At 44.5% G+C, this 23,768-nt stretch overlaps 1 protein-coding gene across 1 annotated transcript in view; it reads left to right on the forward strand.

Moving 5' to 3' along the window:
• Positions 1-23,421, forward strand: part of nr2e1 (nuclear receptor subfamily 2, group E, member 1) — a 39,119-nt gene extending 15,698 nt beyond the window's left edge. Inside the window, exons 5-9 of the mRNA XM_067983889.1 lie at positions 10,480-10,626; positions 12,241-12,337; positions 13,583-13,732; positions 15,194-15,299; positions 23,259-23,421. Of these exons, the coding sequence (XP_067839990.1) occupies positions 10,480-10,626; positions 12,241-12,337; positions 13,583-13,732; positions 15,194-15,299; positions 23,259-23,421 (663 nt within the window). The remainder of the gene's footprint in view (positions 1-10,479; positions 10,627-12,240; positions 12,338-13,582; positions 13,733-15,193; positions 15,300-23,258) is intronic.
• The last annotated feature ends 347 nt before the right edge of the window (positions 23,422-23,768 follow it).

A 23,768-nucleotide genomic window follows, 5' to 3' on the forward strand; every position in this document is an offset into this window, starting at 1 on the left:
ACTTGATTATTCCGTCTCCTTTTCCATAGCTATTCTAAACCTAATGATATTATGATCAGACATGATCATTTTGAATGGCGGAGCAGGCCCGAAGGGCTGAATGGCCGACTCTTGCTCCTATTTTCTATGTTTCTATGATCACTGTTCCCCAAATGTTCCCCCTCTGAAACATGCTCCACCTGCCCCAATTCATTCCCCAGAACTAGGTCCAGTGCTGTTTCCTTCTTTGTTGGGCTGGAAACACACTGATCAAGAAAGTTCTCTTGTACCCATTTCAGGAATTCCTTCCTCTCTTTGCCCTTTACACTGTTACTATCCCAGTCTATCTTGGGATAATTGAAGTCCTCCATTATCACTACTCTATAGTTCTTGCATCTTTTTGTAATTTGCCTGCAAATTTGCTCCTCCATCTCATTCCCACTATTTAGTGGCCTTTAGTCCACACCCAGTAGTGTAATAGCCCCTCTCCTGTTCCTTAATTCTAACCAAATTGATTCTGTCTTTGACCCCGCAACTACATCATCCCTTTCCAGTGCTATATTAATTTCTTTGATCAGTACTGCTACCTCTTCCTTTCTTTCCTTCCCTATCTTGCTTGAATACCTTATAACCAGGACTATTAAGTTCCCAATCCTCCCCTTTGAGCCAGGTCTCTGTTATTGCCACTATATCATAGCCCCATGTGGTGACTTGAGCCTGCAGCTCACCAACCTTATTTACCACATTATGTGCATTTACGCACATGCACTCCAATCTCATCTTAGACTGCCTCGCATTTGCCCCCTGTCTGATCCCTCCCATTTCTGAGCTATTATTTACTCTAGTGCTATTTGTCCCTCACAGTTCTCTGTTCACCTTGTTTCTCCTCTCTAATGTTTCATCCTGGTGCCCATCCCCCTGCCAAATTAGTTTAAACCCTCCCCCACAGCACCAGTTAACCTCCCTGCGAGGACATTGGTCTCAGCTCTGTTGAGGTGCAGCCCCTCCATCTTGAACAGATCCCTCCTGCCCCAGAAGTGGTCCCAATGCCCCACGAATCTGAAGCCCTCCCTCCTGAACCATTTCTCCAGCAATGCATTAACCTGTCTTATCCTACTAATCCTGTACTCACTAGGACATGGCACTGGGAGTAATCCAGAGATTACTACCTTTGAGATCCTGCATTTTAACTTCCTCCCTAGCTCCTGAAACTCTGACTACAGGACCTCGACCCTTTTCCTTCCTATGTCATTGGTTTCTACATGACCCACGACTTCTGGCTGTTCCCTTCCTCTAAATGCTCTGCACCCTCTCAGTGATGTCCTTTACCCTGGTACCAGGGAGGCAACACACCATGAGGGACTCACGTCAGTGGTTGGAGAAACACCTGTCTGTCCCCCTGACTATTGAATCCTCTGTAACCACTTCATTCTTACACTTCGCTGTGGCCCCCTGTGCGGTCCGTTGCCCGTGGTGCCATGCCAGGTGGATTGGAATCAGAAGTCCTTCGAGGTGTCATCGCCCTCAAAACTGATTAGTGAGCAACACACTCCTGGAGGATTCCTGCACTGCCTGCCTCTTCCTACCCCGTTGGTTGGCCACCCCTTACTGTCCTGAGCTCTGTGTGGCTGTGGAGTGACCACCTCCTGGAACATACGATCCAGGGAATTCTCAGCCTCGCATATGCCCTTCAGTGATTCCAGCCTCTCCTCAAGCTCAGAAACTCCAAGCTAGAGCTCGACCTACTGGAGACACTTCCTGCACACATGAAGTGCCCTGAAGTTCCCACGTGGCACAGGAATTGCAGGCAACAGGTTTTAGCTGTCCCTCCATTCTATTTAGAATCTACTTATGTTATATATATATATATATATATATATATATATATACCTCTTATGTTATTCATATGTTTTATCTTGGTATCTCTTTAACTCCTATTTATTATTTATGTATTTAATATTTATGTATACCAGATTGATATTTAATACAATTTTGGATCCCTTTAGTGTTAGTATCCCCTAATTAGTTTATTTTGTCTCCTTAGATACTTATCCTAAATGCTTCTCCTAAATGCTTCTCCTAAATACTTAATTGTTTACAATACTTTATTTCGAGAACTAATAGAATCCCTAGAGATCTAGATTATGAATAGTAAATGGATTTAGCTTGATTTCAAGTAATTTAGTACTGACTTAATTTTTCTGATTATTGCTAAATTATTTCTTTATTTATTTTCTCTTTTTTAAGATAATTATTTCTCAATCAATGATAACCAACTACAATTAATATTATAGAATGTACACTAAATTGACTTACCTTAGCTATCACAGGCTCCTCCGCCACTTCGATTGTGACACAATTTTGCAAATTTTCTCAGAGTTTGCTTTCCCACTCTCCCAACGCTCTGCTACTGTTCTGCTGCGCTGCCGTTTAAATGCTTGGGGCTGCTCTCATGGTGTTCCGCGCTCTCCCGACGCTCTACCAATTTACTTCAAGTAGTTTTTAGTACATCAATTTTTTTTTATTCGTTCATGGGATGTGGGCTTTGCTGGCAAAGCCAGCATTTATTGCCCATCCCTAATTGCCCTTGAGAAGGTGGTGGTGAGCCGCCTTCTTGAAACGCTGCAGTCCGTGTGGTGAAGGTTCTGCCACAGTGCTGTTAGGAAGGGAGTTCCAGGATTTTGACCCAGTGACTATGAAGGAACGGCGATAGATTTCCAAGTAGGGATGATGTGTGACTTGGAGGGGAACGTGCAAGTAGTGTTGTTCCCATATGCCTGCTGCCCTTGTCCTTCTAGGTGGTAGAGGTCGCGGGTTTGGGAGGTGCTGTCGAAGAAGGCTTCACGAGTTGCTGCAGTGCATCCTGTGGACGGTACACACTGCAGCCACGATGCCCAGGGAATGAATGTTTAGGGTGGTGGATGGGGTGCCAATCAAGCGGGCTACTTTGTCCCGGATGGTTTCAAGCTTCTTGAGTGTTGTGGGAGCTGCACTCATCCAGGCAAGTGGAGAGTATTCCATCACACCCCTGATTTGTGCCTTGTAGATGGTGGAAAGGCTTTGGGGAGTCAGGAGGTGAGTCACGCTGAACCAAAAATAATCCTGTGATGTTTTTGCGAGATCAAGCAAGATTTGTAAAAAAATGTTACTACATGGAAAGAAATGAAGCCAGGATTTAATCATGGGCATGTAGCATATCTGGACTTCACAAAATACGGTGTGAAAAAGAAACCCATTTACTTAAATGTAATTCGAGACCCAAGTGAGTGACTGGTGTCATACTATTATTTTGATCTGCTCTTGTAGCCACAGTATTTATGTGGCTGGTCCAGTTAAGTTTCTGGTCAATGGTGACCCCCAGGATGTTGATGGTGGGGGATTCGGCGATGACAATGCCGTTGAATGTCAAGGGGAGGTGGTTAGACTCTCTCTTGTTGGAGATGGTCATTGGCTGGCACTTATCTGGCGTGAATGTTACTTGCCACTTATGAGCCCAAGCCTGGATATTGTCCCGGTCTTGCTGCATGCGGGCTCGGACTGCTTCATTATTTGAGGGGTTGCAAATGGAACTGAACACTGTGCAATCATCAGCAAACATCCCCATTTCTAACCTTATGATGGAGGGAAGGTCATTGATGAAGCAGCTAAAGATGGTTGGGCCTAGGACACTGTCCTGAGGAACTCCTGCAGCAATGTCCTGGTGCTGAGATGATTGGCCTTCAACAACCACTACCATCTTCCTTTGTGCTAGGTATGACTCCAGCCACTGGAGAGTTTCCCCCTGATTCCCATTGACTTCAAATTTACCAGGGCTCCTTGGTCAGATGCTGCCTTGATGTCACCTCACCCTGGAATTCAGCTCTTTTGTCCATGTTTGGACCAAGGCTGTATTGAGGTCGGGAGCCGAGTGGTCCCGGCAGAACCCAAACTGAGCATCGGTGAGCAGGTTATTGGTAAGTGCTGCTTGATAGCACTGTCGACGACACCTTCCATCACTTTGCTGATGATTGAGAGTAGAATGTTGGGGCAGTAATTGGCCGGATTGGGTTTGTCCTGCTTTTTATGGACAGGACGTACCTGGGCAATTTTCCACATTGTTGGGTAGATGCCAGTATTGCAGCTGTACTAGAACAGCTTGGCTGGAGGCGCAGCTAGTTCTGGAGCACAAGTCTTCAGCACTACAGCTGGGATGTTGTCGGGGCCCATAGCCTTTGCTGTGTCCAGTACACTCAGCCGTTTCTTGATATCACATAGAGTGAATTGAATTGACTGAAGACTGGATTCTGTGGTGATGGGGATATTGGAAGGAGGTCGAGATGGATCATCCACTTGGCACATCTGGCTGAAGGTGGCTGTAAACACTTCAGCCTTGTCTTTTGCACTCACGTGCTGGACTCTGCCATCATTGAGGATGGGGATGTTCACGGAGTCTCCTCCTCCTCCTTTCAGTTGTTTAATTGTCCACCACCATTCACGACTGGATGTGTCAGGACTGCAGAGCTTTGATCTGATCCGTTGGTTGTGGAATCACTTAGCTCTGTCTATAGCTATTTACCATCACTGTTTAGCATGCGTGTAATCCTGAGTTGTAGCTTCACCAGGTTGGCACCTCATTTTTAGGTACGCCTGGTGCTGCTCCTGGCATGCTCTTCTATACTCCTCATTGAACCAGGATTGATCCCCTGGCTTGTTGGTAATGGTAGAGTGAGGAATATTCCAGGCCATGAGGTTACAGATTGTGCTGGAATATAATTCTGCTGATGCCGATGGCCCACAGTGCCTCATGGATGTCCAGTTTTGAGCTGCTAGATCTGTTCTGAATCTACCCCATTTAGCACGGTGGTAGTGCCACACAACATGTTGGATGGTGTCATCCAAGACGGGACTTCGTCTCCACAAGGACTGTGCGGTGGATTTTTGCAACTATTGCCATTTGTCTGATGGTATCCCAAATCTGTGCCCATCTTTCCTGCAATTCCTTATTTAAACCCCTCCAATCAGGTTTATGCCCCTGCCACAGCACTGAAACGGCACTTGTCAAAGTCACAAATGACATCCTATATGACTGTGACTGTGGTAAACTATCCCTTGCTCATCCTTCTTGACCTGTCTGCAGTCTTTGACATGGTTGACCACACTATACTCCTCCAACGCCTCTCCTCTGGATTGCCCTCTCTGATTCCATTCTTATCTATCCAGTAGTAGCCAGAGAATCATCTGCAATGGCTTCTCTTCCCGCTCCCTCACCATTACCTCTGGTCGAGTCCTCCAAGGATCTATCCTTGGCCTCCTCTTACTTCTCATCTACATGCTGCCACTTGGTGACATTATCCAAAAACACGTCAGATTCCACATGTACACTGACAACACCCAGCTCTCCTCACCACCACCTCTCTTGATCTCTAATTTGTCACGCTGCTTGTCTGACATCCAGTATTGGATGAGCAGAAATTTCCTCCAACTAAATATTGGGAAGACCGATGCCACTGTCTTCGGTCCCCACCACAAACTCCGTTCCCTCGCCACCAACTCCAGCCCTCCCCCTGGCCACTGCCTGAGACTGAACTAGACCATTTGCAACCTCGGCGTCCTATATGATCCTGAGATGAGTTTCTGACCAAATATCCACTCCACTTTCGGGACCACCTACTTCCACCTCTGTAACATCTCTGCCCCTGCCTCAGCTCATCTGCTATTGAAACCTTCATCTATGCTTTTGCTACCTCTAGGCTTGACTATTCAAATGCTCTCCTGGCATCTACCACCTCCATCTACCACCCTCCATAAACTTGAACTTATACAAAACTCTGCTGCCCGTATCCTAATTCGCACCAAGCCCCATCACCCATCACCCCTGTGCTCGCTGACCCACATTGGCTCCTGGTCCGGGAACACCTCGATTTTAAAATTCTTATCCTTGTTTTCAAATCCCTCCATGGCCTCACCACTCTCTGTCCCTGTTACCTCCTCCAGCCCTACAACCCTCCGAGATCTCTACCCTCCTCCAATTCTGGCCTCTTGAGCATTCCTAATTTTAGTCGCTCCGCCATTGGCAGCCGTGCCTTCAGCTGCCTCACCCCTAAACTCTGGAATTCTCTCCCTAAACCTCTCCAGCTCGCTACCTCTATGCTCCTTTAAGATGCTCCTTAAATTCTACCTCTTTGACCAAGCTTTTAGTCACCTGTCTTAATATCTCATGTGGCTGTGTGTCAAGTTTTGTTTGACAACGCTCTTGTGAAGCACCTTGGGACATTTTACTACATTAAAGGCGCTATATAAATGCAAATTGTTGTTGTTTCGCTCTTCTTGGCTGTGTGGGGAAAAGGACCACATGGTCTCAAACCGTATGGAGAGTGGGCTGGTGCTCTGGTTCAGTTCTGAGATTACATCTCCCCTCAGCAAACTAACACCGACCCTATAAATGAAAATCCACTTTTGAACACTCTGTAGGTCAGCGGCTTCCTGCAGCTCCAGGAAATCCAAAACCTACAGTGTAACAATTGCTGAGTAGTCCAGCAGCTTCCACCTAGAATAAACATGGGCATACGGTGTGTTTAGTGAGAAGTATAAACTGTGCATGGTTGAGAGAGGGCTCGTTTAACACATGCTGCAGTATTTTTGATTGTTTTAGAATGACCTGTTTCATATCTTGCAAATTATTATTTGATTAAAGCGTGTAATACATTTGGGTGACTGTGGTCTTCAGTGGTAGTGCAAAGCGGGCAATAATGAATCGGTCACCCAATTTACACCCCGCCCCATTTACACCCTGCCCCACTTACACCCCGCCCCACTTACACCCCGCCCCACTTACACCCCGCCCCACTTACACCCCGCCCGACTTACACCCCACCCGACTTACACCCCGCCCGATTTTCTTGTCCATTGATGTTAATAGAAATGAAAATTCTGCAGGGTGAAAAACAGGCTGCCAATTGTTACTACCTGTTTTCCACTACTGCTCAAGACCAAATTCACTCCCGAAATTGATTTCAAGCCACCTTCTTGACAATCTTATTCTTTAAAACAACAACTTGCATTTATATAGCGCCCTTAATGTAGTAAAATGTCCCAAGGTGCTTGGTAGGAGCATAATCACCTACAAATGGTGGGGCGAAGGAAGTGGGGGATGGACAAGAGGCCAGAGTTGGAGAAATGCACAATTTTTTTTATATTCGTTCATGGGATGTGGACGTTGCTGGCAAGGCCGGCGTTTATTGCCCATCCCTAATTGCCCTTGAGAAGGTGGTGGTGAGTCACCTTCTTGAACCGCTGCAGTCCGTGTGGTGAAGGTTCTCCCACAGTGCTGTTAGGAAGGGAGTTCCAGGATTTTGACCCAGCGACGATGAAGGAACGGTGATATATTTCCAAGTCGGGATGATGTGTGACTTGGAGGGGAATGTGCAGATGGTGTTGTTCCCATGTGCCTGCTGCCCTTGTCCTTCTAGGTGGTAGAGGTCGCGGGTTTGGGAGGTGCTGTCGACGAAGCCTTGACGAGTTGCTGCAGTACATCTTGTGGATGGTACACACTGCAGCCATGGTGCACCGGTGGTGAAGGGAGTGAATGTTTAGGGTGGTGGATGGGGTGCCAATCAGCGGGCTGCTTTGCCCTGGATGGTGTTGAGCTTCTTGGGTGTTGTTGGAGCTGCACTCATCCAGGCAAGTGGAGACTATTCCATCACACTCCTGACTTGTGCCTTGTAGATGGTGGAAAGGCTTTGGGGAGTCAGAAGGTGAGTCACTCACCGCAGAATACCCAGTCTCTGACCTGCTCTTGTAGTTACAGTATTTATGTGGCTGGTCCAGTTAAGTTTCTGGTCAATGGTGACCCCCAGGATATTGATGGTGGAGGATTTAGCGATGGTAATGCTGTTGAATGTCAAGGGGAGGTGGTTAGACTCTCTCTTGTTGGAGATGGTCATTGCCTGGCACTTATCTGGTGCGAATGTTACTTGCCACTTATCAGCCCAAGCCTGGATGTTGTCCGGCTCTTGCTCCTTTCGGGCACGGACTGCTTCATTATCTGAGGGGTTGCAAATGGAACCAACACTGTGCAATCATCAGCGAGCATCCCCATTTCTGACGTTATAATGGAGGGAAGGTCATTGATGAAGCAGCTGAAGATGGTTGGGCCTAGGACGCTGCCCTGAGGAACTCATGCAGCAATGTCCTGGGGCTGAGATGATTGGCCTCCAACAACCGCTACCATCTTCCTTTGTGCTAGGTATGACTCCAGCCACCGGAGAGTTTTCCCCCTGATTCCCATTGACTTCAATTATACTATGGCTCCTTGGTGCCACACTCGGTCAAATGCTGCCTTGATGTCAAGGGCAGTCACTCTCACCTCACCCCTGGAATTCAGCTCTTTTGTCCATGTTTGGACCAAGGCTGTAATGAGGTCTGGAGCTGAGTGGTCCTGGCAGAACCCAAACTGAGCATCGCTGAGCAGGTTATTGGTGAGTAAGTGCCGCTTGATAGCTCTGTCGACAACATATTCCACCACTCTGCTGATGATTGAGAGTAGACTGATGGGGCGGTAATCGGCCAGATTGGATTTAAGAACATATGAACATAAGAAATAGGAGCATGATTAGGCCATCCAGCCCCTCGAGCCTGCTCTGCCATTCATCAAGGCCATGGCTGATCTTTTACCTCAACACCATTTTCCTGCACTTTCCCCATATCCCTTGATGCCTTTAATATCTAGAAATCTATCAATCTCTGTTTTGAATGTACTCAATGACTGAGCCTCCACAGCCCTCTGGGGATAGAGAATTCCAAAGATTCACCACCCTCTGAGTGAAGAAATTTCTCCTCCTCTCAGTCCTAAATGGTCTACCCCTTATTCTGAGACTGTGACCCCTGGTTCTAGACTCCCCAGCCAGGGGACACATCCTCCTTACCTTGTCATTTGTCCTGCTTTTTGTGGTCAGGACATACATGGGCAATTTTCCACTTTGTCGAGTAGATGCCAGTGTTGTAGCTGTACTGAAACACCTTGACTAGAGGTGCAGCTAGTTCTGGACCACAAGTCTTCAGCACTACAGCCAGGGTGTTGTCGGGGCCCATAGCCTTTGCTGCATTCAGTGCACTCAGACATTTCTTCATATCACATGGAGTGAATCAAATTGGCTGAAGACTGGCTTCTGTGATGGTGGGGATATCGGGAGGAGGCCGAGATGAATCATCCACTCGGCACCTCTAGCTGAAGATAGTTGCAAATGCTTCAGACTTGTCTTTTGCACTCACGTGCTGGACTCTGCCATCATTGAGGAAGGGGATGTTCATGGAGCCTCCTCCTCCCGTTAGTTGTTTAATTGTCCACCACCATTCATGACTGGATGTGGCAGGACTGCAGAGCTTGTATCTGATCCGTTGGTTGTGGAATCGCTTAGCTCTGTCTATAGCATGATACTTCTGTTGTTTAGCATGCATGTAGTCCTGTGTTGTAGCTTCACCAGGTTGCCACCTCATTTTTAGGTATGCCTGGTGCTGCTCCTGGCATGCTCTTCTACACTCCTCATTGAACCAGGGTTGATCCTCTGGCTTGTTGGTAATGGTAGATTGAGGAATATGTCAGGCCATGAGGTTACAGATTGTGCTGGAATACAATTCTGCTTCTGCTGATGGCCCACAGCGCCTCATGGATGCCCAGTTTTGAGCTGCTAGATCTGTTCTGAATCTATCCCATTTAACACGGTGGTATTGCCACACAACACGTTGGATGGTGTCCTCAGTGCGAAGACTGGGACTTCGTCTTCACAAGGACTGTGCGGTGGTCACTCCTACCAACACTGTCATGGACAGATGCATCTGCGACAGGTAGATCGCTGAGGATGAGGTCAAGTAGGTTTTTCCCTCATGTTGGTTCGCTCACCACCTGCCGCAGGCCCAGTCTGGCAGCTCTGTCCTTCAGGATTCGACCAGCTCAGTCAGTAGTGGTGCTACTGAGCCACTCTTGGTGATGGACATTGATGTCCCCCACCCAGAGTACATTTTGTGCCCTTGCTACCCTCAGTGATTCCTCCAAGTAGTGCTCAACATGGAGGAGGACTGATTCATCAGCTGAGGGAGGGCGGTAGGTGGTAATCAGCAGAAGGTTTCCTTGCCCATCTTTGACCTGATGCCATGAGATTTCATGGGGTTCTCGGAGGGTTGTTGGGCTGGAGGAGATGACAGAGATAGGGAGGGGTGAGGCCACGGAGAAATTTGAACAGCAGGATGGGGATCTTAAAATGGAGGTGTTCCGGACTGGGTGATGGGTGAACGAGACTTGATGCGAGTTAGGGTATGGGCAGCTGTAGTATAATATCTAATTCATAAATAAAGACTTCAGACGGTAAATCGATAATAATGGCTCAGATCAATTTATATTGGTACAATCCTTTCAATGAGTACCTTACATTCACAAATATGCTACACTTTGAAATGCAGCACAGACAATGGCAGCTCTGCCAATTTCCTTCTTAATAATAATTGACACTGTGGCCTTTTTCGCAGTACCCTCACGAGGTCAACGGCGCACCTATGTACCTATACGAAGTGGCGACTGAATCGGTCTGTGAATCTGCCGCCAGGCTTCTCTTCATGAGTATCAAATGGGCCAAGAGTGTGCCTGCGTTTTCCACACTTCCATTCCAGGATCAGGTTAGTGGAGTTAATTTTTCCCACCCACAAACATCAGACGGTGGACTGTAACTTGAAGAAGTCATAACCGATTAAACCCCAAACAGCTCAACGCGACTCAAGACAGAAACATGCGGCTGGGACGATAAAAGGTGGAGGGAAACTAGGCAGGTTGCTACGCAAATGAAAAGCTAAATGAAGGTGCTTTCATACATTCATTAAACGGGTTAGTTTTATGTAAGAGGACATCTATGGCCTCTCTTCAGTAAACATACAGCTACAAAGGAAGCAGCCTGGGAGTCTTAGAATTCAAGCACACTAAACAATAGGAAGGAATTGCAACTTTTAATAGCGACATAGGGTTTGAGATGGGAAGCCTGTCACTAAGGGAAGGGTAAAAATGTATATTTCATAGAAAAAGGATCCTCATTTTTAAAAAATTCCGGCGTTTTTCAGTTTTTAATGAAAAAGTAAATACCAAGTGAAAAAATATGTATTTTTTTAAACGAGCACATGATTCCTTGTATTGATTGGTCTCCCCTGACTATATATATGAGTTGTGCCTGAGATCGATGCCGGCAAGACACCTGCTCCCAAGTCTTTGTGAATGTTGTACAATGATGAATGAGAACAGCCCAGGAAAGACGCTCCCTCCGATTTTACCTGCGCCATTAGGGAGGTACCAAGCCTGCGTTCAGTGCCTCCCCACAGTCGTGTGGTTGGGCTCAGCGGATCACGGAGCGGGGTTGTTTCTGTATACCACCACTCAGCCGCCACACACTGGCGCACCGACCATGCAGTTTCCATGTGGAATTGGGAAGGGGTGGGAGTGGGAAAGTTAAATGCTAGAAAAACCCATCTGCAAGGACCTTCACCCACTAGTTTCCGCTTCACTTCGATTCTAGGTGAATGGGCTTTGACATCATCATATTTTACTAACAAATATATATTTTTAAATCCTTCATTTAGGATTAAAGCTGTATATTAAGTAGTTTATTTATTTTTAAAAAGAGATAGGTAGAGAATTCCAATTCATGGGGGTCTGGGGCACTGGTGTTGAATTACATGGAGCCGATGTTAGCAAGACATACCGGAGAATGAGCAGAGCAAAGAGGCCAGAGCGGATTGGATGTGAACCGGTGAGAGATTGTGGAAATAAAAACAGAAAATGCTGGAAATACTCAGCAGGTCAGGCAGCGTCTGTGGAGAAAGAAACAGAGTTGACGTTTCGGGCCGATGACCCTTCCTCAGAACTGTTTCTTTCTCCGCAGATGCTGCCTGACTTGCTGAGTATTTCCGGTATTTTCTGTTTTTATTTCAGGTTTCCAGCATTTACAGTATTTTTGCTTTTGAGCTAGAGATTGTGGAAAGATGGGGAGGGAGGGAAAGCACGGAAGAGCCAGGAACTCCAGCGGGCCGGAGACACGAGTTACTTTCACTACACGGGGAACAGAGAGATTTTGGAAGAGGTGAAAATCAGATAACCATTTAAAAACATAGGATTCATTTTAGAGAAAAACGTTTAAAAATATGCCTCAAGTTTGCTTGTGTAAATCAGTATTCTAACAAGCAGCAAAATTAAACCGGGAATTACCGAAAATAATCCAAACGTTTATGACTTTTGTCTCACTCCAGCTAATTCTTTTGGAAGACGCCTGGAGGGAACTCTTTGTTTTGGGAATAGCTCAGTGGGCCATTCCCATCGATTCCAGCACGTTGCTAGCTGTATCTGGTGAGTTGCAGCACGCTTTTTAATAAGGTGTCGGCATGATCCGAAACTGTGCTTGCGTTCCTGTTTGAAATCAACTACTTAAGGGGGAAGATGCTGACCCCAGCCGCCTATAACTAGCCAGCGAAGCCCAGCCCAAGTTGTTCACCTTATCTCGCGGGTGTAAGTGGCTGTCTCTAATGGTGAGGAAGACAGTTCTGAATTTTAGACAATTCTCCGTCAACAGCACAAGACGTACCTTAATTAAACAGCTATATATTTTGCAAGATGTAATCTATAGTCTCCACTCTTCCGATTACAAATGGTGTAAAGATGCACCCAAGTACACCCGCAGATCTGAACTCCAACTGCTGAAGAGGGAGCCTTGTTTGGCCCCATTAACTCCACTTGTCGAAAGCTCCATAGTTGTACAATGTATGTTGAGTAAATAGTTGCCTTGATTATATACTTGTAGTGGAAGTTGTAAATTATCATTTGTACCCACTCGGACACCGACCGATCGCTGATAATTCATTTTGGATTGTTCTCAGATCAGTTACTACCTCCGGTGTGGGTTTGTAAAGGAGGAGTTAGCGAGAGAGGTGCAGTTTTTTTTCTGGGAACGGTTAGTATCCTGCTCGATGGCAAAGCTGAAATCTCACCAAGTACATAAAGTGCTGGCTATTTACACCACTGACATTTTTGCAAATAAATCGGCGCTGTTCAGTTCTTTCAGTACTTTATTATGGTCACTAAATAAAAAAAGATAAATCTTGAGTGATTGCTAAAATCACAGGCGGTACAAGATAATGTTTGTTTTTAAACTTTGTTTCACAACCTGGGATCGCGAGGGGGAAAAGAGCACCTTTTATGTACTAGAGTCTGAAGCGGTTGATTTGATAACATAGGGTTAAAGATCACTGCGTTCCCCAGCCGGGTTCACAGAGGGCTGTGGATGCTCAGTCATTGAATATATTCAAGACTGAGATCGATAGATTTTTGGACTCTAGGGGAAATCAAGGGAAATGGGAATTGAAGTCGGAAGATCAACCATGATCTTATTGAATGGTGCAGCAGGCTCGAGGGGCCGAATGGCCTGCTCCTGCTCCTATTTCTTATGTTCTTAACCATCATTCTGAGAAATCATACATTCTGTAAACAAATCCAGCCGCCGACCTGATTTAAAGAAGGAGCGAAGCGACCGCGGCAGAGACAGTTGGATAGTAAACTTTCAGATCTAATAACTATGCGCTTCTCTCGTTTTCTAAGGGATGAACAGTGACAACACGGACTCCCAGAAGTTGAACAAAATCATTGCGGAAATCCACGCTTTGCAGGAGGTGGTGGCGCGATTCCGGCAGCTCCGTGTCGACGCCACCGAATTCGCCTGTTTGAAATGCATCGTGACTTTTAAAGCCGGTCAGTGAGCAGCTTGATCCCCGGCGCAAACTTTCAGAGAGACCTTGTTGCCATTCATATATTAGCCTTGAGGGTAGAGTGTCATTTTAAACCCGCGAACATGCAGCGCAATGGTCCAGTGTGCGGGGTCTTTGGAATCGGGACCAGTATTTTTCACGTTAGGATTTATCTTGGGACGAGGACTGAGACTATGGCTTTTGGCTCTGGGAGCTGGTGTTGCAATTCGATTTAGAATTGGGATCTTTAAAACTGGGACTCATTTGTGGCAAGTAATGGGGTCTTTCGACATATATTGGGATATTTGGCACGGGAACTGGTTTTGGGGTCTTTGGCACTGGGACCCACTTTAATACTGGAGTAAAAATACTCCATGAGCGCCAGATTGTCTAACTCGAAAAACAGTGAAAGCACAAACTGTAAAACTGCAGGTGCTCATACTGATTTCAGAATGGCTTAAATCAGCCTTGGTCCTCAATAAACATGCGTTGGGCTCCAAGACTTCGGTTAATGGGCCTCTACTGAATGAAGAGGCTCGTTGTCTCCACTCTGAACCCAGTGCAATACCAGGAGCACAGAAAACCCTTGTTTACACAGCCAGACACCCTCAAACTTTAAAAGCTAAGAACAGGAAAGGAACTAACATGGGCCATGTGGGGTAACTTGGTATCAGACTCACATATTTGAGCTTAGTATGAAAAGTCTAGGCGCGGTCTGAACACATTGAAAACAGATGGACTTGTATCTTTCAAATATTAGCAGGTTCATGGGTTCCAATCGTAATGGTGAAGGTAACACGGTTGAAAGCAGTTTTTTCGTACTACTGATGCAGAAAAGCGCACTATAACGTTCAAAAATAAACACAAAAGATATTGGGAATACAGAACAGGCTCTTTAGCATGTGTACAGTCTTAAAACAATCCAACATTTTAAAACTGGTATTTTTTTCCTGTTCGGGTTTTAATCCTCAAAATTATATATCTCTCTTAACCCCCCCCCCCCCAAAATGGACTGGTTTAAATCAGATGGGCGGCCATCCTGGTCAAACCGATTGATAACCTCTGTTTAACTTTAGGAGTTACAATATCTGGTTCACATTATCAAGCTTTCCATCTGTTTTTCAATGAGAATAAGCAATGTGCTAGTGACAGCTTCCACATTGGTTTCTAAATTCTACATTGGTTGTTAATGTTGTGTAATTACGTTTACAGTTCTTACGAGAAGAGTTACATGTGAATTATTTCCTATGTTCGTTTAACGAGATTTTTTTTATCAGCTGTAAATTCACGAAGCCTTTAGACAGAACACTTTATTGCAGAAATAATATCGTGGGTTACACTGTTATTGAAATTTATACCAAACCTGTTTTTACCGTGATTTAGTAATTTAGAGCAGAGATGATGTTATTAAGAGTGTGCCTTAACTTACTCTGACAGAAGGTCCGTTTTTCTCTTTTGTTCCTAGTTCCCACTCAGAGTGGCTCAGAGCTGAGAAATTTCCGTAATGCTTCAGCAATCGCAGCTCTACAGGACGAGGCTCAACTCACTCTCAACAGTTACATCCACAGCAGGTAGAGGAGAGCGGGCTGACGCACATATTAGACTTTCACCCATGCTGGAATACATGTTTAACGCATCTGAAGATGGTGCAATATGTTTATTTATAGTTTGATTCACTACAGGTGACCTGCAGATTTGCTTATCTTCGCAAGTAATCATACCAGAAAATCTCTATATAACTTTACACCGTGCTCAAAAAAAAAAATCCATCCCGTACCCTACTACGAATGCTTACATACCAATGCTTGTTTCTGATCAGTCCTATTCCTCTTAAAGGGCTATGTATAAAGAATCACTAAGTATATAAATATAAATAGTGACGTTGTAATCACCTGTGGATCGTGACTTGAAAGCTTGCAGTGATTTCATCATTACCATTTACATTTCCAGTATGGGCGCTATCACAGATATACTGCATAGAGTGCATTGGCTGTTAATGTCCATCATGGGACGTTTATCTGGATCCCCTTAAAACATACATTATAACTAATAGCACATGGCTTGAGTCTTTGGCTACATTTTAAAAAATCCTCCTTAAATAGGTCGGAAAGATATATTGGTCTTGGAGGGGGTTCAGCACAGATTCACGAGTATGATACCAGGATTTAAAGGGTTAAATTATGACGACAGGTTGCATACACTTGACTTGTATTCCCCTGAGTTTAGAAGGTTGAGGGGTGATCTAATTGAGGTGTTTAAAATGTTAAAAAGATTCAATAAAACTATCTCGTCTGGTGGGTGAATTCAGAGGAATCACAATCTTAAAATGAGAGCTAGGCCATTTTAGGAGAAAAATCAGGAAGCACTTTTTCACTCAAAGGGTAATAGAAATCTGGAACTCTCTCCCCCAAAAGATTGTGGATGCTCAGGCAATTGGAGCTTTCAAGGCCGAGATTGATAGATTTTTGTCAGGTAAGGGTATCAAGGGAAATGGAGTTGAGGTACAGATCAGCCATGATCTAATTGCATGGCAGAACAGGCTCGAGGAGCTGAATGGCCTACTCCTGTTCCTGTTCCATCACTAGATAGGGGAGTGGTGCCAGAGGACTGGAGGATTGATTGCAAATGTTACACCACTGTTCAAAAAAGGGGAGAGGGATAAACCCAGCAACCACAGGCCAGTCAGTCTAACGTCAACGGTGGGAAACTTTTAGAGGCAGTAATCTGGGACAAAATTAATTGGCACTTGCAAAAGTATGAGCTAATAAATGAAAGCCAGCACAGATTTGTTAAAGGCAAATCGTGCTTGACTAACTTGATTGGGTTCTTTGTTGAAGTAACAGAGAGGGTTACATAGAAAACATAGAAAATAGGAGCAAGAGTAGGCCATTCGGCCCTTCGGGCATGCTCCGCCATTCAAAATGATCATGGCTGATCGTCTAACTCAGTACCCTGTTCCTGCTTTTTCCCCATATCCCTTGATCCCTTTAGCATTAAGAAATATATCTATCTCCTTCTTGAATACATCTAATGACTTGGCCTCCACTGCCTTCTGTGGTAGAGAATTCCACAGGTTCACCACCCTCTGAGTGAAGAAATTTCTCCTCATCTCGGTTCTAAATGGCATACCCCGTATCCTGAGACTGTGACCCCTGGTTCTGCTCTCCCCGGCCATCGGGAACATCTTCCCCGCATCTGGTCTGTCCAGATGGTTGATGAGAGTAGTGTGCTTGGGTATATGGACTTTCAAAAGGCATTTGATAAAGTACCACATAATAGACTTGTTACCAAAATTGAAGCCCATGGGATGCGAGAGACAGTGGCAGGGTGGATACAAAATTGGCTAAGGGACAGAAAGCAGAGAGTAGTGGTGAACGATTGTTTTTCAAACTGGAGGGAGGTGTATATTAGTGTTCCCCTGGTGTCAGTATTAGGACCATTGCTCTTTTTGATATATATTAGTGACCTGGACTTGGGTACACAGGACATAATTTCAAAGTTTGCAGATGACACGAAACTCAGAGATGTTGTAAACAATGAGGAGGATAGTAACAGACTTCAGGAGGACATAGACAGTCTGGTGAAATGGGCAGACAGATGGCAGATAAAATTTAATGCAGAGAAGCGTGAAGTGGTACATTTTGGTAAGAAGGATGAGGAGAGGTGATATAAGCTAAATGGTACAATTTTAAAGGAGGTGCAGGAACAGAGAGACCTGGGGGTGTAATGTACACAAATCTTTGAAGGTGGCAGGACAAGTTGAGAAGGCTGTTAAAAAGGTATAAGGGATCCTTGGCTTTATAAATAGAGGCATAGAGTACAACAGCAAGGAAGTTATGCTAAACCTTCATAAAACACTGGTTAGGCCCAGCTGGATTAGTGTGTCGAAAACTGGGCACCACACTTTAGGAAGGATGTCAAGGCCTTAGAGAGGATGCAGAAGTGATTTACTAGAATGGTGCCAGGGTTGAGGGACTTCAGTTACATGGAGAGACTGGAGAAGCTGGGGTTGTTCTCCTTAGAGCAGAGAAGGTTAAGAGGAGATTTGATAGAGGTGTTCAAAATCATGAAGGGTTCTGATAGAGTAAATAAGGAGAAACAGTTGGCGGCAGAAGGGTTGGTAACCAGAGGCACTGCAGCAAGAGTTCCTCGGGACAGTGTGGTAGGCCCAACCATCTTCAGCTGCTTCATCAATGACCTTCCCTCCATCATAAGGTCAGAAATGGGGATGTTCACTGACGATTGCACAGTGTTCAGTTCCATTCACAACCCCTCAGATAATGAAGCAGTCCGAGCCCGCATGCAGCAAGACCTGGACAACATCCCGGCTTGGGCTCGTAAGTGGCAAGTAACATTCGCGCCAGACAAGTGCCAGGCAATGACCATCTCCAACAAGAGAGAGTCTAACCATCTCCCCTTCACATTCAACGGCATTACCATCGCCAAATCCCCCACCATCAACATCCTGGGGGTCACCATTGACCAGAAACTTAACTGGACCAGCCATATAAATACTGTGGCTACAAGAACAGGTCAGAGGCTGGGTATTCTGGGGCGAGTGACTCACCTCCTGACTCCCCAAAGCCTTTCCACCATCTACAAGGCACAAGTCAGGAGTGTGATGGAATACTCTCCACTTGCCTGGATGAGTGCAGCTCCAACAACACTCAAGAAGCTCGACACCATCCAGGACAAAGCAGCCCGTTTGATTGGCATCCCATCCACCACCCTAAACATTCACTCCCTTCACCATCAGCGCACAGTGGCTGCAGTGTGTCCCATCCACAGGATGCACTGCAGCAACTCGCCAAGGCTTCTTCGACAGCACCTCCCAAACCTGCGACCTCTACCACCTAGAAGGACAAGAGCAGCAGGCACATGGGAACAACACCACCTGCACGTTCCTCTCCAAGTCACACACCATCCCGACTTGGAAATATATCGCTGTTCCTTCACCGTCGCTGGGGCAAAATCCTGGAACTCCCTTCCTAACAGCACTGTGGGAGAACCTTCACCACACGGACTGCAGCGGTTCAAGAAGGCGGCTCCCCACCACCTTCTCAAGGGCAATTAAGGATGGGCAATAAATGCCGGCCTTGCCAGTGAGGCCCACATCCCATGAACGAATAAAAAACCCCACAGATTTAAGATAATTGGCAAAAGAACCAGAGATGACATGAGGAAAAAGATTTTTTACCTTGTTATGATCTGGAATGCACTGCCTGAGAGGGTGGTGGAAGAAAATTCGACAGCAATCTTCAAAAGGGAATTGGATGTCTACTTGAAGGGGAAAAATTTGCAAGGCTATGGGGAAAGAGCAGGGGTGTGGGACTAATTGGATAGCTCTTCCAAAAAATTGGCACAGGCACGATGGGCAAAATGGCCTCCTTCTGTGCTGTATCAATCTATGAATCTTTGATCCTTTATAAAACCCTGGTTCGGCCACAACTGAAGTATTGTGTCCAGTTCTGGGCACCGCACTTCAGGAAAGGTGTGAAGGTCTTGGAGAGGGTGCAGAAGAGATTTACTAGCATGATTCCAGGGATGAGGGACTTTAGTTATGTGGATAGACTGGAGAAGCTGGGGTTGTTCTCCTTGCAACAGAGACGGTTGCGAGAAGATTTGATAGAAGTATTCAAAATCATGAAGGGTCTAGACAGAGTAGATAGAGAGAAACTGTTCCCATTGGCGGAAGGGTCAAGGACCAGAGGACATAGATTTAAGGTGATTGGCAAAAGAACCAAAGGTGACATGAGGAAAAACCTTTTTTTACACAGCGAGTGGTTAGGATCTGGAATGCACTGCTCGAGGGGGTGGTGGAGGCAGATTCAATCATTGGCTTCAAAAGGGAACTGGATAAGTACTTGAAAGGAAAAAAATTGCAGGGCTACGGGGAAAGGGTGGGGGAGTGGGACTAGCTAGATTGCTTTGCATAGAGCTGGTGCGGACTCCGTGCTGTAACCTTTCTATGATTCTATGATCCTAAGATGTTTTTAGTCTCTGTGGACTGTTTCACTTATGATACAATGGCTTGAATCTCAACAATACTCTGCGTTAGCTATTCAACTAATGACATAACATGGTGGGTTATAAGAAAGAGAGAAGCAATGTCATTTTTGTAGTAACGTGGAGTTTTGGGATTGTCCACTTTTGCTAGTGACATACTCACCACTAGATTACTTTAAAATTACTGATTCTATATCCAAGATAATAATATCACATTCTTTGATGGATCAGATGATGCCATTACACTGATTTGTGTGGATATCAAAATCAACAGATGTAACCTTTCACAGCATTTCTTCCAACAGTTACTGGCTTCCTATTCCCTGCACTTAGTCTCCTCAACAGCATAATTCTAACAGTATGTTTCCCATTCCTTGTTTTTTTTCAGATTGAAAATTATAGTTGAATAATGACTGGATTACTTTCCTGCAATTAACTATTTGTTATCAATTAATCACTCAGGACTGCCAAAAGAAAAATAACTTCAGTAAGGCAAACATGATTTTTGACTCACCTATTTTGCCAATGATGACTTTGCTGTCTCTTGGTACAAACTCAGAGGATCACACATTAGATTTAGATGATGATGCCCCTTTAGCTAATTTCACCTTATTCTTCTGGAATACCAAACCTACAATCTTTTGATTGCAGCATCTAGCTCCTTTTCAGATGAGCACAATATCTTGGTCTCAACCATTCTTCTTGGCAGTTCATTCCAACTGTTGATCACCTTCTATGAAAAGAGATACTTCCTGACATATTTATCCACTTCCCTTTTAAAAGCTATTATGGATTCTGCTTCCACCACTGTTTCTGGTAGGGAATTCCATGTCGTAACAACCCTCTGTGTGAATTATTTTCTCCTAAGACCTCTCCCTTTGTTCTTTTGGTTATGATCTTAAATTTATGCACTCTAGTTACTGACTGTGCGAGAAATAGTTTTAAATAATTTACCTTCTCAAAACCTCTCAGGATAACTGAGATAAACCTCATAACTAAACCTTTCATTCCTGATATCATTTTAATGAATCTCATCTGCACCCTCTCCATGGCCTTGACATCTTTCCTAAAATAAGGAGCTTAAAACTGGAAAATTTATCCCCACTGCAACATAATCAATAATTTCTATAGAACTAGCATTACCTCTTTGCCTTTGCACTCAATGCCCATATTTATAAAACCTAGGGTCCCATATACTCTTTTAAAGTTTTATCAACTTCCTACTTTTAGATATTTCTGTATCTGAAACTAAGTCTCTCCAGTCCTCTTCTTTTAGTTTTACCATTTAGTGTATATGTCCTCTCCTTATCCTCCCTCCTAAAATATATCACGTTACATTTCATCTGATGTTTATCTGTCCAATCTACTAATGTTAGTGTCCACCTGAAGCCCCATACAATGCTTTTTACCAGCTACTATTTTTGTGTCATCTGCAAATTTCGATATTGTGCTACCTACACTCAAGTCCAGATCATATATAGATATATAGATAAATGTAAGGAATCTTACAACACCAGGTTATAGTCCAACTGTTTTATTTGAAAATCACAAGCTTGTGATTTTCAAATAAAACAGTTGGACTATAACCTGGTGTTGTAAGATTCCTTACATTTGTCAACCCCAGTCCATCACCGGCATCTCCACATCATAGATATAGAGATATAGAAGAGCAATGGGTCCAACACTACCTTAGAGGATACCATTATTTACATCCCTCCAGTCCAAAAACATCTGTTAAGCCTTCTGTTTCTTTTCTGTCCTTTAGCCAACTTCCTATCCATGCTGCCTCATCCCTTTAATACTAGTGCTGTCAATTATCAACTGGTCTCTTATGGGGCACCTTATCAAATGCCATTTGAGAATACATATATACAAAATCCACTGCATTTTTTAAATCAATAAATCTGTTCTTTCCTCAAAGGATTCTTAAATGTGTCAGATATGACTTGCTTCTTATAAATCCATGATAATTGTGATTAATTAACCCATGACTTTCTATGTGAGTATTCATTTTGTCATATTTTATGGGCTCCAGAGATTTACCCATCATCAATATTAGACTAACTGGTTAGTTACCTGGCTTATCCAAATCCCCCTAGATCTTTTTCAACTTTTTCCTTGGCCAGTTCCAGCCCACTCACAGGGTACATATGCATCCTAGTCATAATTTGAATATACTATACTTTGTATTTAACAGTATTAAATTTTATTTGCCACTGATCAGCCCCGGTGCAAACCCTGTTGAGCTTTCTTTGTAGATATTGACCGCATCCCCTGAGTCCATTGTCCATCACGAGCTTGATGTTATCTATGAGTTAACTAGCTTGAGTTGAGACTACAATTCTAGGTTGCTTATGTGTACCAACAATAGGAGATGTCCTAATATGGGTTGCTTGGCATCCCACTGAATACCTCCCCTCTCCCTCCAGCCCGCAGTGTGACCTAGCTTCTTTTATGCTCACCCTCTGCTTCATTTTTTTTAGGCAGTTACTAATCCATATCTATGTCTTACTGATGATATCTACTGACCATAATTTGTAAAGGAGCTGTACTTTACCAAAGTTTTTTTGGAAGTTAGGGTACATCACATGGTATGGCTTCTCTCATCAACTTATGATTTCAGTTCCTTAAACGATTCTATTAAGTTGCTAGTCAATTTCATCAACGAGTCCAATGGCAGATTTAAAAGTAGTAAGTTCAGTAAACAGATTATTGATATAGCATTTACATAAATTATTTTTCTTCAATTTATACCTCTGGGTCTGAATTTCAGTTCAGTTCGGAACAATGGGATGAACATTTTCTTTCTCTATTGGCTGTAAAAGGTCCTATATGAAATGAGTTTAGGTGATCTCAATCCAGTTCTTGATCATTGGCAGTTTCCACCACAAAAGTGCACAATTCATATAAATTGGCAGTCTCACTGCAGTGAGGTGGGAAGAAGAAATGGCACATGGATGGAGTGGGTGGTGCTCGTTTAAGGTTGACAGTAAATGGGATTGTTAGGGGCAAAGTACAGGACTTTGGCCTTAAATCTAAGCTGGCCGTTACAACTTGGGAGTGATTGATGCTGACAATTGGTGTAAGAGGTGAAGGAAAATGCCTTGTTCCCAACTCTGTATCCTCACCGTGGAGAAAATAATTAAACATTCCCGGCTCTCTTCTCTAGTACCCATTTCAAAAGTGTTTTCTGTTTTTTAAGGTCGTTTTAAGCCGCCCCTTTCTAGCGTTACTCTGTAACGTGACAGCAGATGTTATACACAAGTTGGCTCGCCCTCCTCCTGTCTCCGGCAAAGCACATTTGGCTGATTAACCCGAGTGAGGCTTTGCATTCCCCAAGTGGGGAATTGTGGGCACAAAGCTGCAGGTGACCTGGCAGGTCAGGACACCAATCCTCCTCCACCCTGCCCCGCTGTCATTCCCGTCACACGATCATTGCGGTGATTCTTTTTACACCGCCCGGTGCGGCCAATATTCTCCACGTTCAAAATGCTAACAAGTCTTCTTCTTCTGTCCCATCTCAGGTACCCAACACAGCCGTGCCGTTTTGGAAAGTTACTTTTACTTCTGCCAGCTTTACGCTCGGTGAATCCCTCCACTATTGAAGAAGTGTTCTTCAAGAAAACCATTGGAAACGTCCCTATCACAAGACTATTGTCAGACATGTACAAATCCAGCGATATTTAATTCGAAAACTTTTCATACAGATAACCAACTTTATCGGTATTATAAGTGAAACTTTCTTACGCTTGTGCATTGTACTTGAGCTGGACTAACAGAATTCGTGGCTATTACTGTCAAAAGATGTTTCATATACCTATATAAAATGTGGCCAGGGGTTGTTGATATTTGTGTAGCACTCCATTCGCACCTGAAACTTGCCTGTCATTTAAAATGATTCCTGTTTAAAGTTCACCCTGAATAGTGAGGTCAGTCCTGAATGATTTTTTTTTAAATCACTAGAAGGTTGGCACACCCGACCTTTTTCTGTAAGCACATTAGGGAGTGAGGTTTTCCTACCGCTAGCGGTGCAT

Source organism: Heptranchias perlo, chromosome 5, assembly GCF_035084215.1.
Source record: "Heptranchias perlo isolate sHepPer1 chromosome 5, sHepPer1.hap1, whole genome shotgun sequence".
Lineage (NCBI taxonomy): Eukaryota > Metazoa > Chordata > Chondrichthyes > Hexanchiformes > Hexanchidae > Heptranchias > Heptranchias perlo.